The sequence below is a fragment of the Anas acuta genome, chromosome 20, assembly GCF_963932015.1.
Source record: "Anas acuta chromosome 20, bAnaAcu1.1, whole genome shotgun sequence".
NCBI classification, from domain to species: domain Eukaryota; kingdom Metazoa; phylum Chordata; class Aves; order Anseriformes; family Anatidae; genus Anas; species Anas acuta.
In genome coordinates this window covers 11,896,027-11,912,496 of record NC_088998.1, presented here as the reverse complement: position 1 = coordinate 11,912,496, position 16,470 = coordinate 11,896,027, and the positions used below count along the sequence as shown (strand labels likewise).

The following is a 16,470-nucleotide window of genomic DNA, read 5'->3' as shown; positions in this document are numbered from 1 at the left end:
CTTTCGGTATTGAACAGTAGGGTTCCACATACAAACTTTCAATTAACTCTAAGGAAAACAAAAAATTATCAAGTGCATAAGACCAGAACCATTGGAGACCTGTGAATTTAGGGTAAGTATGAATGACCATGACTTTGATGCTAAGGGTGGATGCTAAGGGCATCCACCCTTAGCAGCCTTCCCATTTCACCATGATACTATATTTCTGCCCCCACAGAAATGCATGCTGATTTAGAATGTTGTCTGGGACTTGCTTTGCTGCCACAAGAGACATTTTGTGCAAATGAAGGGAGAAACAAAGCTGCTGTAAATCAAATGACATGCGAGAATTACAACCTTGTTATATCCTAGTTAAAACTTTCCACATGATTTTACAGTTGGTAATAACAAGGAATGTTATTTTGTGTACTATCAGTCTGCAAGTTGAATGTAATCCTAGAAATTAAAACAATCACAACTGAATTAGAATCACAGGGAGAACGGAATCACTTACAGTAGGTTTCTTGCCTTCTTTGAGCAGTGTTTTTCTCCTTAATGGCCCTTCCATGGAAATGACTCCTGTAGAACTACCTAACGTGTAGCTGCCGGCCCCTGTTGGGCTAGAGAGACGTAACATTACCATATGTTTTGAGCTAAAGAAGGACAAGAGGTAAATAATATAATTCTAAATATTAACTCTAATACTTTTCCTGTATTGCCTTGAATATACTTTATCACTAGACATTTGACCCTATAAATATGTATTTTCCAGACCTAGACATCTAAAGGGAAGCAGAATCTTTAAAAATCGGAGGTTAACAAAAGATTCTATTCTCAGGGCTTAGACATAAAAAATAAAACAAAAATAAAGCAAAATAAATACTAAGGCCTGAAGCCAAAGGGAAATTCAGCAAGTTTCAGTTTTTATTCTGGTAAATTAAATTATCTGGATTTCTGAAAATTAATAGCTTAAAATTTCAGCAATAAGAGCTCCCACAGATATAATTTTACCTTAAAAGAAGCTTTAGCTATCAAAAACAAATATATGACGTTACCTTGGCTAATTGGAAAAAAAGTTGAGGTAACTAAGTAACAGTAACAAATTGTTAATGTACAGTGATTAAAATATTATTTTCATACCCTGTACAAACATAGAATCATGGAATGGTTTGGGTTGCAAGGAACCTTAAAGACCATCTAGTTCCAATCCACCTGCCACTGGCAGGGACACCTACCACTATACTAGGTTGCTCAAAGCCCCATCCCACCTAGCCTTAAACACTTCCAAGGATGGGACATCCCTAAGTTTTCTAGGCAACCTGTTTCATTGCCTCATCACCCTCATAGCAGAGAGTTTCTTCCTTATATCTAATCCACCGTCTTTAAGTTTAAAGCTTGTCCTATCACTACACTCCCAAATAAAGAGTCAAATCCCTGGTAAAGAGTCCATATAGCCTTGACAGAGGCTTCCTGATAGAGCTTCCCACATGCTACAATAAAAAGTGCTGCAACTGAAAGAACCCAAGTACAGGCTAAGTTAGAAATATAAACAGTTGCTAATAACAACCAAAGATTGATTAGTGAGTGAAGATCTACTAGAATTATCTGGTGCTAACCTCTCTTCATTGTCATGTAATCCCAATCCTGTTATTTTGTAAATATAAGTTCCAATGAAGTTTATCAGAGACAACTAAATCATGTCTGATAATGAATACAAGGAAAAGGACATGCACACAATCTCACAGTCAGTTGCAAAAGAAACATCATTCTGTATATGAACAAGTCAGATGGTACCATAAAAACACAGGCTACTGAATGTGATATACACAGCAGCACCTACCTATACAAGACCAGCACTTCAAACTGGCAGGTACAACTACTTTGATCAAATGGAACTGCCCTGTCTGTGCTATGTGTATTCTTCCCAGTATTGTTATACAGAGGTGCATAAGGGGGTATTTTTCAGAAGCAGGTGTAACTGAAATATTGTTTAAATGTTACTCCTTTATTTATTTATAATGTATATACATGTATTTACAATCCTGTACAACTTCTGACTTGTGCTGCTGTCAGATGTTACTAGCTCAGGTAAAATGGCTGTACTTACATTTATGTATTATATCAACGTTTCTACAAAAGCCATAGTAAAATAATATAGACAAAATAAAAACTGACTGGATTTTAACTCAAACCATGTCTCAGTATTTGCAGAATACTGTACCTGGGCCCTATTTTCTTTACTGCTTATATATACTTCTTCACTTCCAACTATCATAGAATTTATCAAGTTCCAACAGGTATGAATGCAATCATTTTATTTTATTTTTTTAAATTATTTTATGACTAACTACACACTATTTTCCACATCACATCTCTTTGGGTTGTAAATGGATTACCTGTTTCTGAAAAGTCCATGGCTTAGTGACTAGCAGCATTGTGAGTACCTGCTACATATGCATTGCAGTTGTTCCCCCGCCTACTCTGGGTCCAAGGTCACACCTCTATACTGCACAAAACCAACACATCCTACTAACGTTCTCTGACACAAATGGATGTTATGGGTAGCTGTCCTACAAGTCAAGAAGGAAATTTTGAGTAAGGGTAGAGAAGGCATCCTTCTAACCTCATTATTCATCACAAATAATTTTATTAAAAACAAGTCAATCTAAATGCTAATATAGCCTTCATGACAAACCTGCTTTTGTAATGTCATAAAACTGACAGAATCACAGAATTGTCTAGGTTGGAAGAGACCTCAAGATCATCGAGTCCAACCTCTGACCTAACACTAACAAGTCCTCCACTAAACCATATTGCTAAGTTCAACATCTAAATGTCTTTTAAAGACCTCCAGGGATGGTGACTCCACCACTTCCCTGGGCAGCCCATTCCAATGCCTAACAACCCTCTCAGTAAAGTTCTTCTTAATATCCAACATAAAACACCCCTGGCGCAACTTTAGCCTGTTCCCCTTCGTCCTGTCACCAGGCACATGGGAGAATAGAACAACCCCCACCTCACTACAGCCTCCTTTAAGGTACCTGTAGAGAGCAATAAGGTTGCCCCCGAGCCTCCTTTTCTCCAGGCTTAGCTGCTCCTTGACTTGTTCTCCAGACCCCTCACCAGCTTTTTCGCCCTTCTCTGGACTCGCTCAAGCACCTCCATGTCTTTCTTGTAGCAAGGGGCCCAAAACTGAACACAGTACTCGAGGTGCGGCCTCAGCAGAGCTGAGTACAGTGGGACAATCACTTTCCTAGACCTGCTGGTCACACTGCTTCTTATACAAGCCAGGATGCTGTTGGCCTTCTTGGCCACCTGAGCATACTGCTGGCTCATATTCAGCTGACTATCAACCAATACTCCCCAGGTCCTTCTCCACCAGGCAGCTTTCCAACCACTCATCTCCCAGCCTGTAGCTCTGCTTGGGGTTATTGCACCCCAGGTGCAGGACCCCGATACTTGGCCTTGTTGAACTTCATACAGTTGACCTCAGCTCATCGGTCCAGCCTATCCAGATCCTCCTGCAGAGTCTTCCTACCCTTGAGCAGATCGACACACGCACCTAGCTTAGTGTCATCTGCGAACTTACTGAGGGTGCACTTGATCCCCTCATCCAGATCATCAATACGGATATTAAAGAGGACTGGCCCCAGTACCGAGCCCTGGGGAATGCCACTAGTGACTGGCCTCCAACTGGATTTGACTCAATTCACTACAACTCTTTGGGCCCGGCTATCCAGCCAGTTTTTAACCCAATGAAGCACATGCCAGTCCAAGCCACGAGCAGCCAGTTTCTTGAGGAGAATGCTGTGGGAAAATGGGTGTCAAAAGCCTTACTGAAGTCAAGGTAGACCACATCCACAGCCTTTCCCTCATCTACCAAGCGCGTCACTTTGTCATAGAAGGAGATCAGGTTCGTCAAGCAGGACTTGCCTTTCATAAACCCATGCTGACTGGGCCTGATCACCTGGTTTTGTAACCTGCCCTGTAAGTGCCGCGTGATGACACTCAAGACAATCTGCTCTGTGAGCTTCCCTGGCACTGAGGTCAAACTGACAGGCCTATAGTAACAGGAATGTTTACAAGTGGGACAGAAAAAGTCACATAAGCTGATACAGTCACACAAGAATACTTTAAGACACAAAATACCTTTTTGATCTAGGAAAGAGCACAGACCCAAATGAAAGTTTAGCACCATACACTGAGCAAAGTAGGCCTGAACTGTACCTGTAGACACAGCTTCGACTCCTGGGAGAATTCCGGATTGGTACCCTCCAGTTAGGCCCAAGTGTGGCGTACAAACGACCCCTGTTTGTGAATGTAAATATCTGATAATTAAAGTCTAGTCTGAGACTTCAACAATTAGGGTTTGGTAAACATAAAAGAGGTATTTCCCAATTTTTTCAGGTCCGTGGGAAGAAAAACACAACAACCTGACAGTACTTTACGTCAAAAATGTCTTCAATTTTTTATTAGCTGATCAATAATTTGATAAAAATCACTATTTAGTGCTTATCTATGCTAGGGATCATTCAGGAATTTATCACCTAAATCTGTATAGTGCTCAGTGACTGTAAACAAAAACTAACTCACCTTTCAAGCCCTGATGACAGCTCCTCACTAAATTCTGAGCTTTCACTGCTATCTAGAAAAAGAGGAGTACAGAGAAGGAGTAAGAAAACCACCAGTAAAAAGCTGTTGTATGTGGCTCACCAGAATAATTTTTATATACCATCATGGAAATTGCTCATTGAAATCATGTTTCCAAGTTGGTCTTTAGAGACCATGGTAACATCTAAAATTGGAAGAGGCTTACATCAGCCTATTTATAATTTCTCACTGATGAATGAAGTCATCGTTGCTGCTGTGCTTAAATACCAGATATCTGCATGTTACTTTTCTTTTAATTATGTTGCCTTTCCTTAAAAAGCTGAATACTTCAAGAACACAAAATACAATCACTTTGTAAAGCAGTATTTCTACCTCAACATCTGTAATTCAAAGTTATTAGACAAGATAGCATTATTTGTTTTCAACAAGCAAGCACACCTGTAACAGACGGTATGCCAGCTGCTGTTAGGAGCCATAACAAATCAATGTGATGGAATTCACAATGATAATCCCTTTTTCTCTTTGAAGCCTATGACCAATTTGTCCCTCCTTCCCTTGCATAACTATTTAACTCAGTTTTAATATGTCCAAGAGTGATGCTCTAATGCTCAGTATAACACTGAAGTGAACTGTTGCTGTATTTTCAGAAGTTCAAAGATCATCTTAGTGTCAAGCTCTCCTTGATTAAGTATTCTGCTAGCCTTTGCAGTCTATTTCTTATTCTAGAAATAGCCTAAGTCACATAAAAGGTTGCCTTCTTTTGCTTAGAATACAGATTATTGACGTTTTTATTATTATAGTTAGTTAATTATAATACCATAATGTTATTGCCATCAACCTTTTTCACAAGTTTATTTTAAGCTTCTTTCATGTCTCAGTGAGCGCAGCTAAATTATTCTCTCACCTTCTAAAATACATCGTTAAAACTAGTTTTCTTTGTAAAAGAAATACATTCTTTGTGAATATATACTGTCTTGGCAGTAGCACTTTTTTTTTTTTTTTTTTAACCTGTGAAGACTAACAAACACTCCGTGTTATGTACAGAACATATAGGAAGAAAGTGCTCCTTCATGCCACTTTTATCAAAACCATCACTAGGTAATTCTGGAAAGTTGAGATAAAGTTGACTAAATATCTGAGCAGTAGCTCTAATTTAATTTCTCCTATAAAAGGGATCAATTTTTGCCCAGGAGCTAATAACCTTCATGATTTCCTGCTTTTGGGGATCTCTCAGAGTTTCCAGAGAACTGGGACCCAAAAACAGGTATATCAATTCCCCCCCAGACTCTACCTATTGAAATGCCATTGGTGAAAACTGAGTTCAGTGCGTGGCTGCGGGCTGGGCTGTGCGACTCCAGGACACTGTCATCCAGAAGGTGGCGTGGCTTCTCCGTCGGGAAGGTGGCACTTTTGCTCTCCACTATGCTGAATTGACACATCATGCTGGAAAAATATAGAGAGGAAAATGCAAGAATCTTCTTATGCCATCTGATAACAACCCTGTCTGATTTTTCTGCTTAGACTTTGCCTTATCATACAATGATCATAAATATCTATGGGTTATTAAGTAGCAAGCAGATAAATGGTACTGCTCGTTTTCACGCTGCTTCTATATATGCTCCTTGACTACCTGAACGAGTTTCAAATTTTAGCAGCCTTTTTAAGTAACAATGATTACTTCTCTGCAAATGGGAAACTATGTAAGTTTTTTATTCCTCTCTGTACAGTATGTGAACATCACAGGTAGATGCAAAGGTAGAAAAAACAAGCAGGCTCCATCTAAGGCACTTCTCAGTGATCATACACTAAGCTGAACTAACACATCAATTATGCAAACTACTTTTTTGTTAACCCATTAAATGTGAAATTTGGTATATGCTACCCTTAACTGGGGAGCTCTTACTTAGCTGGTAAGCGGTACAGAGAAAAATGTTTCTAACCTATAGAACAGTCCAAAAGGTCACAACTTTCCTGAATGATAATGAGTGCCAAGAAGCCAGTATGTTTCCTTAGATTTATTAGTCGAGATGTTAATAAATAAATAAACAAATAAAATACGGTTCTGCACACCAGGTGTCCACAGGCCAAAGTAGCTATACAACTTTGGGGTACTGACAATTTCTAGCACTAGCAGAGAACAGTGTAAACAAAGCATAAAGAGAAAACCTACAAAATAGACATTAAAGCCTGAAACTCTCCTGCAATACAGGAAAGGGAGGAGGCAAAAGCAAAGAGCGTTCTGCTGCCAGATTAAACCTTTGTGATGTGCAAAATTGCCTGATGGTGAGACAGCCTGGTGTACACCCACTTGTTTCCCAGGCTGTGACTCTTCCTGTGCCTTGGTACTGGAGGTGTAGGAAGACTTGCTGCTACTGAGGCATCAGGACATGTTGGTCTCCTGCTGAATTTCATAATTGCTGACACTTCAGATGGACCTAAAAGACACACATAATTTAACGTTGAAGTGATGCAAAACCCAGAAATGTCATGGGCTTGTGTGTTTAGCTGCTGATTAAAATTAATTGCTACAGATATACTGAACACACCATTTCTGAGTAAGTATTTCTTCCACGTTGGGGTTATAACATCCATTTCTACTATGAATTCATCTCTATATACTTGAACTGCCTGGAAGCAATTTTTAAAACAGCTTTGCACATACTTTCAACAATAAACTCCTACAAAAAAATCTTGGCACCCTTAAAAAAGCTGGATGTGCTGAAGTGTAACATGCAGAACCATACAGTCCGTTTGTACCTCGGGTGTGAGCAGGGAGTGTTTTACTCACAACTCTATGTTGTGAATAAATTGTGAACAATCTGCTTATACTGACTCACTGTTTAAGCATGTAAGAGAAAGCAGAGGCTTTTCACGTATCTATGTCCAGACAGATGTATTATTTCTCACTCATCTATGAGCTTTAGCAATGTCTCATTGCAATTATTCTTCCTCTCATTTAACACATTTTATGAGGCCCCATGGAAAATGTGGACAAGATATTCTTGTTCCAGTTCCTTGATGCAGTTTGCAAAAGATCAGCAACGAACTCTGCAATACAGCAGTGAACAACAAGTCCTATCATCATACTCAGTGAATGCAAGGCTATTCTTGGCTTCACAATAAACAGTTAAGATTTCACTGATAAATATTTGGTTGTGATGTTGCTACTCATGACAGAAGTGGGAATGGTGGTCATGAAAGTGGCTGTCTGCCCCGCACCTGCTTATTTCCAGCCTTCATATAGATTAGGTAGCAGCAAAACAGATCCAAAAAAAAAAAAAAAAAAAAAACAACAAACAAAAAAGCCTCACAACAAGAAGAAATAGGAAACTTTCTAGCAGCCAAGAGAAGAAATTAAGTTCATTAGAAGAATTTTCAGTAACACCGTTCATCAGATCATCCTTTAGTGGGAGGAGAAAAGAAGAAAAAGAGAAAACACACTAAACCCTGTTTTCTGCCTTCTTCCTGTACACCATCATACATAGGAGGGGATTTTTGCCTGCTTGGCTTTGCAACCATTTGTTTATCACAACTGAGAATTTGTGAAACATGACACTAGTAGCATGAGTCACTGGCATGTGGCTTCAGACTAGGTCTTATGTTTAAAGGTCACATGCAATTCTAAAAAAATGCACTTTTAATCATTTCTTGATCCAGAGATTCAACCAGAACCATATGCCTGGGAGGTCAGAAGAAAAAGGCTGAGTACAATGTTCTGCTACATTTTCAATTAAGATGTTGCATTTCTATGAAAACGTTAGAAGCTTTTTCCCCAAGATGAAGAAGGTTCACTCTCCTCTTCTGCCATGGAGGCTGAGCACCAGTTAGAGTATAAACAGAAAGTGTGATGCCCCTTAATGTGGCTACAGGATTGTTTCAGTTTTCTATGGCTACCTGTTGTGTTGTTCAGTTCTTTCTCTCTGGTGCTATTGCCAGTTCTAAATCATGATTTACATTAAATCCTTTTAAGTGGATGACATTACAGTTCACTGAGAGCTACTGAAACAATGTTTAATAAATTGTTGAAACTACAGCCTGTTAAAGAATAGCAATCTCAAAGCACAGCCTTAAATGAGTACTAGTATATTGCAGTGCTTTTTCACACAGCCACTATGCCATAGAAAATTTAACAGTTATTTAGATGTAATACATAACAGTTTAAAGGATTAAGTTTCTTACCATGGAAAGTCACTAAACTCAAAGCATTAAGACTGTTCAATTAGTTTGATTCTAAGACAATGTTCATTGACACAAAGCAAGGAGACTACATCAAAACATCTATCTAGAGAAAAAAACAGCAATATAGCAAGCTTTGTGCTGACACAATCAAGCCATAACAAAATCAAAGAAAGTTGGCTTTATTTCCAGGTAGTATATAGGTTCAAACATTATCCGTAACAAAAGCCTCTAAATAAAAAATAGAGATGATGTCTATCAACAATAATAGATCTTTGAGAATCTAGAGTGAACTTTAGTTTAGGAAATGAAATCCCCACTTCGGAAGCATGGGGTAAAATTTACACTATGAATATAACAGAAACAAAAATATTTGCAATCATTATAAGTTAATTATAGCAAGAGCTTTTATTACCTGGACAGAGAAAAGAAAAATTTTGTTAAAAAGAAGTGAAACAAATGATGTAATATGACTAAGAGGACTGTGCATCTCATACTGAGGACTGATATAAAACCTCTTGTATCAGACTTCAGTACAGGTTAAAATACTGCCCGAGTAAGGTGAGGTGTCCCAGTGGTGACAGAATTTGTTGGAATAGGTGTAGGAGCCTTACAATTTAAGCCAACAGTTCCAACCTGGCTTCCTTACCATTAGACATTACAATTGCTTTGATCAGTCCTGTGAAAGGAGATAATGGACTTATTCTAATTCCTAGTTAGGTGTCTTCAGGGAAGATCCCAATGAAAACAGAATGTTTTGTGGGAGAAGGTGAAGACAAGTATCAGATATGCTGATGATACTCTCTGGAGTGACCATTTTCTACATAGTTCTGTATCTTCTTCATCTCCAAGGCAAGAGAAGAAAATATATACAGTTTGTCTCTGTTAACTCTGGGTTAAGACAAAAAGAATCTGAGCCTATAAACCTTTATGAAGTCTTTACATCTGCTTGGCTGTCAAATGTCTATGCAGAAGAACTGAGAAGTTCAGAACTCTCGTTAGACTGGAACTCTGCTGCAGGGTACAGTCAATTCAGTAAGAAGACAGGGGGCGCAGAGGGTGTCAGCATGAGTTATGGAGCACAGGGGAGATGACCTCGTTTCTGTAAAGGGGTAAAATATAAGAAAGCCTGTGCCAAGAAGTATGCCAAGGAGGGTAAGTGGTGAGATGCTGATGAAACCTGCACAGACCACGGGACGTTTATGGTCATACCAGACTGCTGAGCAATTAGCTGGGGGACGATGCCTGAGACTGCTGATAACAAAACTCCAAAACTTAAATTCATTTGAGAATGAGTTATTTTGCCCTCCCCCCCCCCCCCCTTTTCTTCTTTTTTTTTTTTTTCCCTCCAACAACTGAAGTCATCTGCTACTACTAACTCTCTTAACTCTCCTGGCTCCACTCCTAGTGCATACTGTTACCATGATTGCTATTCTGTTTTTTTTTGCCTTTCATGGAGACAAAGCACTCTTAGTAGGATTTTCCAGTCAGCTGGCAGTAACAAGGGTTAGTTTGGTTTTCATTATTTCTCAACATCATTTTCAAGTCTATGCTGACATGTAGAAAAAATAACGTATAAAAATATTAAAACGTTATTAAAAATTGTTTGCAGTAGGGAATGTAAGACAACTTCATCAGAATGAACTGAGTACTGTTTAGCGGTCTGTGGCAAGAACATTTGGAAAAGTTTACACATGTCCCAAAGGATCTCACTGGTTTTTTTCCTTTGCATAATTTTTCCATGAATAATCCTTCGAATGTTATAAATGAATGTTACTTTTGCAATCCTTCAGTAGAACATGTGAACATTTACAGTCTCCAGAGCTTTTAAATAAAGCAACAGGGTGAAGAAGTAATGGTTCACAATTTTTATTTGCTAAGTCTATCAATAAACCAATACTAGGCATCCAAACAAAAAAAATCTGCAATGATTTGCATATTATATGATGAAAAATTTAAGTGACACGATTTTTTTGTAGAAGGTAAAAACAGCTTCAACTATTTACTATTTTTTCATGAGTAGCTAAGAAGCAAAATTGATGTTTACTAGCTCTGCTTCTAAAACTAAATAAGGACATTCTAAGACACAGATTCTCTACTTAAATCTTTGCTGTGAATTTTGACTTTTCTGTTGCCATTGTAACCAAAGTCAGTGAGTAAAACTGTCAAACACAAAGACCTACTTGCAAAACACACCATAAGGAAATGAAGAAGAACGTTGTGTATGCAATCAAGAAAGACATAAAAATTATTAAATCTAGAATGATGGCTGTTGTCAAAGCACAGATTTCATTTTCAAAGTATTGCAACTAGATCCTGTCGATGCATATGACATGCAGTGTTGCACTGGCTTCTCAGACAAGAACATGGTAAGAACAGGACTCTGGCTGCACTTTTCCGCTGTGCCCCACAACAAATCTCACTTGAAAACAAAAAAAACTAACAAACCATTTCTAATACCATGCACCCTGGGAATACAGGGAACATAAACACTTCTGCCACATGATCCCTGTTGCTGTAATTAGTGTTCTATTCTAAGGTAAAGATAAATTTACAAAAAGTAGTTTGGCAACATTACTAAAAGTAAAGTGCATTTTTTTATCCTAAGGACAATAACTAGTATAGAATATTTGTCTACTTTGGCGATCAAGATTTTCTAATTCTAAAAATTTCACAGAAAGAAAAACTTTAATTCACTGTTTCATTACAGACTTTGTGTTTTTAAACATTCACATTTATTTAAAAGGAGTTATTTCCTTTTTTCCTCAAACTTAATTGACTTGCTTTGGTCAACTAATGCCACCCCCAAATTCATAACAAACAAACAAAATGAGATATTAAGAGAGAGGGACCTGGTGTTCTTTTGATTCACTTTATTTCCAGGTTCTATTTTTTAGAACCTACTTTACATTTACAGAGCTCCAGAATACATTTATTAGGCAATTTATTATAAGGTGTTTCTCCATAGCCCCCTCAAATCTGTAACAACAATAGTTTGACCAATTTTTTAAATTTTTATTTTTCCAAATGCTACCCCCCTACTGTTGCCAAAAATGCTTGGAATGAATATAGTGTGGCCCTCTTTTGATGTAGTCTTTATGTTCAAATTTGCATTTGAACACATCCACTAATTTAAAGAATAATTCCAAGAGTATGGTTTGCAACGAGTGAATAAACACTGACGGATGCATCAGTCTTTTCTAATGTCTGAACACGATTAACAGAAAAATAGAACATTCAATGAGCAAATTAAGTTATATTTTTCCTTCCCATAAATTTAAGTATAACAGTGAATCATGCTGGGATGATTCCTGGATCTCAGGATAAAGATGTCCCTTAATGGCCACGTACAGTTTAAGCAAGCGTGGCTCCATTCACCTGTCTCCATGGGTATTAGGAAAAACCTGTGTGCATGTGTGATAGTTCAGTCTTCTTGGACTATTCAATTCTGGCCTATTTTCTTTACTAAAATTGCCAAAAAAAAGGAGACCAGCTGTTACAAATTAAGTAATGTGGACACTGAGGGGAGTTTGTTGATGCTAATATATGAAGTATCAAATAAAATACAAAATGAACCGTAGAGGAGTCTGCTCAGTAATTCTCAATCCAGTATCTCCAAGAGTAGAATCATGGAAATAGGTTAATGATAGTAAAAGATAAAGTTACAGTACAGGTAAGATCACTGTTCTAGTTTAATATAGTCAGCAAACTGGACAAGCCCATCAGAAACCTAGGACACCTTTGTCTGTGCCAGTCTATTAAGACTAGGTACAACTAACCATATTTCAAATGCACTTCTGACTGCACTAACATGCTTAAGTGTATTTCCTTCAGGTGCTCCCTGAATAGAGGTGACATTTTCAATTTCAGGTGTTACTTTTATAAATTCACTGATGTACAAAACCCTTACTTACACTTCAGTAAAAATGCTGATTTTCTTGCAGCTGGATCTGCAGAGTAATGTGTGAGTTTGGACAACACTTATAGTGACAGTGAAGACATACCCATTATGACAGCATAGCTGCAAGGAAACTCAGACTCTGAAGTCTGAGCTCAAAAATAACCACACAACTTTAATCAATCCATCAACAAAAAACTTGCAAAAATTAAGAAAGAGACACAAAGTAGATAAAATCCCTTGTCTTTTGGCTGTTTTATGTATTTTTAGCACTCCTAGGTAATAGCTTGGTAGTTAAAATAAATATAAGTTAAACTAGGATAGTAAAGAGACTCATTTGCTAAGGAAGTTATAGAAAGTACTAGAAAGTGATTTAAAAAAATTAAAAACTCATCATGATTGTCTTCTCTGATGATTTTTACAGAATATCCTACAATTTTTAGGAAGCTTTGGTCTATTAAGAAAAAAAAGAGAGTACGCTAATTCTGGCTGGGTTTAGTGGTTGATGATAACATGTGAATCCCACACATTTATTTGGTATTAATTTATTTTGAAAATACTCAAGGGAGTTTTAAAAATTTGTAGGGAAAGTATCATAAAGGGAGAGATGAGAAGCGAGCATAAGTTTGAAACTAAAGAGCAATGTTTTCTGAATGGTCTGTAAACTTTTTGTGAAGAAATCAAAGTTCTGCCATTTCTAGTTTAAGTACAGCATAGGAAAAGCAGACATTATGCACATGAAGCAATAATCGAGCACTTGCGAGAGGATTAGACAAACCGCATTTCTACAGAAAGACTGGCTGCTAAAGCACTTAACACAAACTATTTATTAGTTGCCAAAGCAACCAGTAAAACAAATGGCAAAATTAAATGTCAGACTTGGTGTTTACATGGATTTTTTTTTTAAATTCTAAAACTCTGAGAGTACTTTAGGGATGTCACTAGTGTAGTATACCTACTTCCAGAGAGTTACAGATGTGCTTAACATTCCACTATCTCTTTCTTCTTCTTTGTACATTTTCAAGTCCTGCATATCACATAGTTCACATCTGATGAATCTATCACTTCTAATAATTAAAATACATATTAAAAGCTCTTCAGCAGCTCTCAAAACTGAATGGATTCAACACAATGAGCTGGAATCTATCCCAGTAACAAAAAGGAAAATACACTGGTTTCAGATTAATTGCTCCATGTTCCTTCTAGGGCAGTAAGGTAAAACCTCTAGTCTACTTATTGTCTCGTCAAGAATTATACTGAGGCCCACTTAGAAGAAGCAGAACAAAACAAAACATAGAAAACAAAATGAAAATAAACTAAACTAAAATAAAGGAAGGTTGAGGAACTGTCCCTGAGTACTGCATAACAAAAATCCCCAAATAAAGGGCCCATTGCTGAGGCCTAGATGTTGCTAGAAAGGCTTTCTAAATGCTAGAAACCCCTCCTAATTTAATGAAAGGGTTAGTTAAAGCACACAAAAACTTGAAGACTGGTCATTGAGTCACTCACTTCATAATAGAGAGACGATTTCCTGGGCATGGTTATTATTTTAATATTATTTTATCTTCTTATATTTGTCTTCCAGGACAGGATAGACATGTTTCAGACAGCAAGCAACCATTTTCTATATTCTGATTAGCACATGAGTCCCGAACTTTTCAGCATTAAGATGATAAAGAACATGCATAAAGTTTTCTATACTGTGTTACACTTAGTGTGCAAATTCTAAGGAACTTAAGTTGCTTAGAAAGATAACTTATTTGCTATATATTACATTAGAACTTTTCTTTTGTTCTGGAAAAATACATTAAGTTATACCTTCCAAAATAATCTGTTTAATAGCTGTACCATAAATGCTTGGCACCTCCTAGCCAACGCTGCAGGAACACAGATGTCTTTTACAGCTAATTCAACTGGAAACTGTGAACAGTTAGCATACTATAAGCTCTCCAGTTACATATTCTCCCCAGCCCCCTTCACTCTCTCCCTTTCTCCCTCCTTCTCCCTCTCACCGTAGCAAGGCAGAACGAACTGACTTAAGTTGCTACCAGGGAAGTTGTGTGAATGACACAGTTCCTCAAACACATACAATTAAACAGTTTAAAGCTCCTTTTTAAATGCTACTTGCAAGCAACAAGAATCTCTACAATGTTTTGGAAAGCATGAAAACTTTCTGTGAAAACGCTATTCACAGTTATATATGAGTTTGGTAATTAAATAAGACCATCATAGCCACTAATAATACACAAATCACGGCCGGTTGTAAGAAATTCACTTTAATCAGATGTCTGCCTCCTGTTCAAAATTTACTGAAAAACCAGTTGGCAACCACAGTGGAAAATGGACACATGGTTTTCTCCAGTCCAGCAAACAGGACTATTGGAGGATATAGCTGTTTTTATTGAGCTTCACACTCCTAAAGATACTTCAAGGGAAAACAAAACAAAACAAAACAAAACAAAACAAAAAAAACGTCCCTGGCTAGTGTAAATTGTTACTCTTCTGTTGAAATAGAGAATGCTGAAGTGGGGTAGAATATGACGTCACAATGCTTTTGAAAACGAAAAATCAGTTTCTATCATCAACACAAGTATATATGCTTTAGGACATGAAGAAGATATAATTTCCTGCACTTATGTCTGCCATTAACTTTGGAATCATTACCACCATATTGAACTTTTCTTTATACTTGGAAACATATGGCAGCCTGTAAGAAGCAAATATGTCACATGCAGAACTTAACCACAGAATCAAACAGAATTAGAGCTATTAATAACATGTTAACTTTCTAACTATCAGGAGAACTGAACTGATGGCTGCCTTTTGGGGACAAGAGCCTTTATTTATAGTCCATTTTAATGGACTATACATAGGACTTCTATGCTTTTGACTGGAACACTGAACTGCTGCCTAAACTATTTTCAAATCATCTCTTAGGATCATAGCTTGCTGACTACAAAGGGTTTACTCCTGATGCACAAAGGTTGAAGTGGAAATAATCTCAAAATATGCCTTGAATGAATTTTCAATCAAAATAATGTTCATTTGAATAACTTAGAATGTGCTATTTTAATTCTCAATGGTCAAATAACTCATTACTGGTATTTGTATATCTTACATTGGAATTATTCAAGACTAATGTGGATGACTATATTTATTAATGTTGTGAAATAAATAATAAGTTACTGCCTTCATGCTTAATTAAATTTTGATGTGAATTCATAGTAACTTACTTAACTAACCTTCCTCGGGAATTAATTTGTTTTGTTTTTTTTTTTTTTTTCAGTAAAGTACATTGAAGCCTAAGTAGCCACTGAAGCCTAATAAATGCCTTTAGTAGCATTTCTGCAGTCACATAGGTGAAAAATCCAACTGGATTTTACAAAATGCTGGTGGCATTCATTGTCTAACTGGCAGTAAATGAGAACTCTCCAGCTGAGCAAGAAACAGCAGTCTACAAGCACGTCAATCTGTTGATGGAAATACTAACAGAAAAAGCTAGACACAGAAATGACTCAAGAATTGGTTTCTATTCACCATTCTGAATAAAGCAACCTTACAGAGCATGTAGGGGCGCTGAAGATTCAGAGGTGAAAGTTCATTCTCTCCTAATACTGCTAGATAACCTACAATTTCCTATTCACCTCAACATTGACCCAGTCAGTATTTGCATACTCCAGCTAAGCTCACTGTAGTATAAAGCCACATTACTTGCCTGGCTCAGAACAGTTCAAAGCTCTTGTTTCTTGCTTTAGAACTGTATTTTTATTTGCCTTCCATTACAGCTGTAATGAAGTCTAAGCCCT

General features: G+C 37.3%; 1 protein-coding gene across 6 annotated transcripts in view; it reads right to left on the bottom strand.

Annotated features, from left to right (window-relative positions):
* RALGPS1 (Ral GEF with PH domain and SH3 binding motif 1) overlaps positions 1-16,470 on the bottom strand; it is a 118,945-nt gene that overhangs the window by 14,744 nt on the left and 87,731 nt on the right. For 4 of the 6 annotated variants that reach the window (XM_068657093.1, XM_068657094.1, XM_068657095.1 and 1 more), the window contains 5 exons: positions 6,899-7,025; positions 5,882-6,033; positions 4,573-4,624; positions 4,207-4,287; positions 494-599 (listed from right to left, as the gene is read on the bottom strand). In XM_068657093.1, coding sequence (XP_068513194.1) covers positions 494-599; positions 4,207-4,287; positions 4,573-4,624; positions 5,882-6,033; positions 6,899-7,025 — 518 coding nt within the window. The remainder of the gene's footprint in view (positions 1-493; positions 600-4,206; positions 4,288-4,572; positions 4,625-5,881; positions 6,034-6,898; positions 7,026-16,470) is intronic. The other 2 variants (XR_011089193.1, XR_011089192.1) reach the window with 1 other exon arrangement.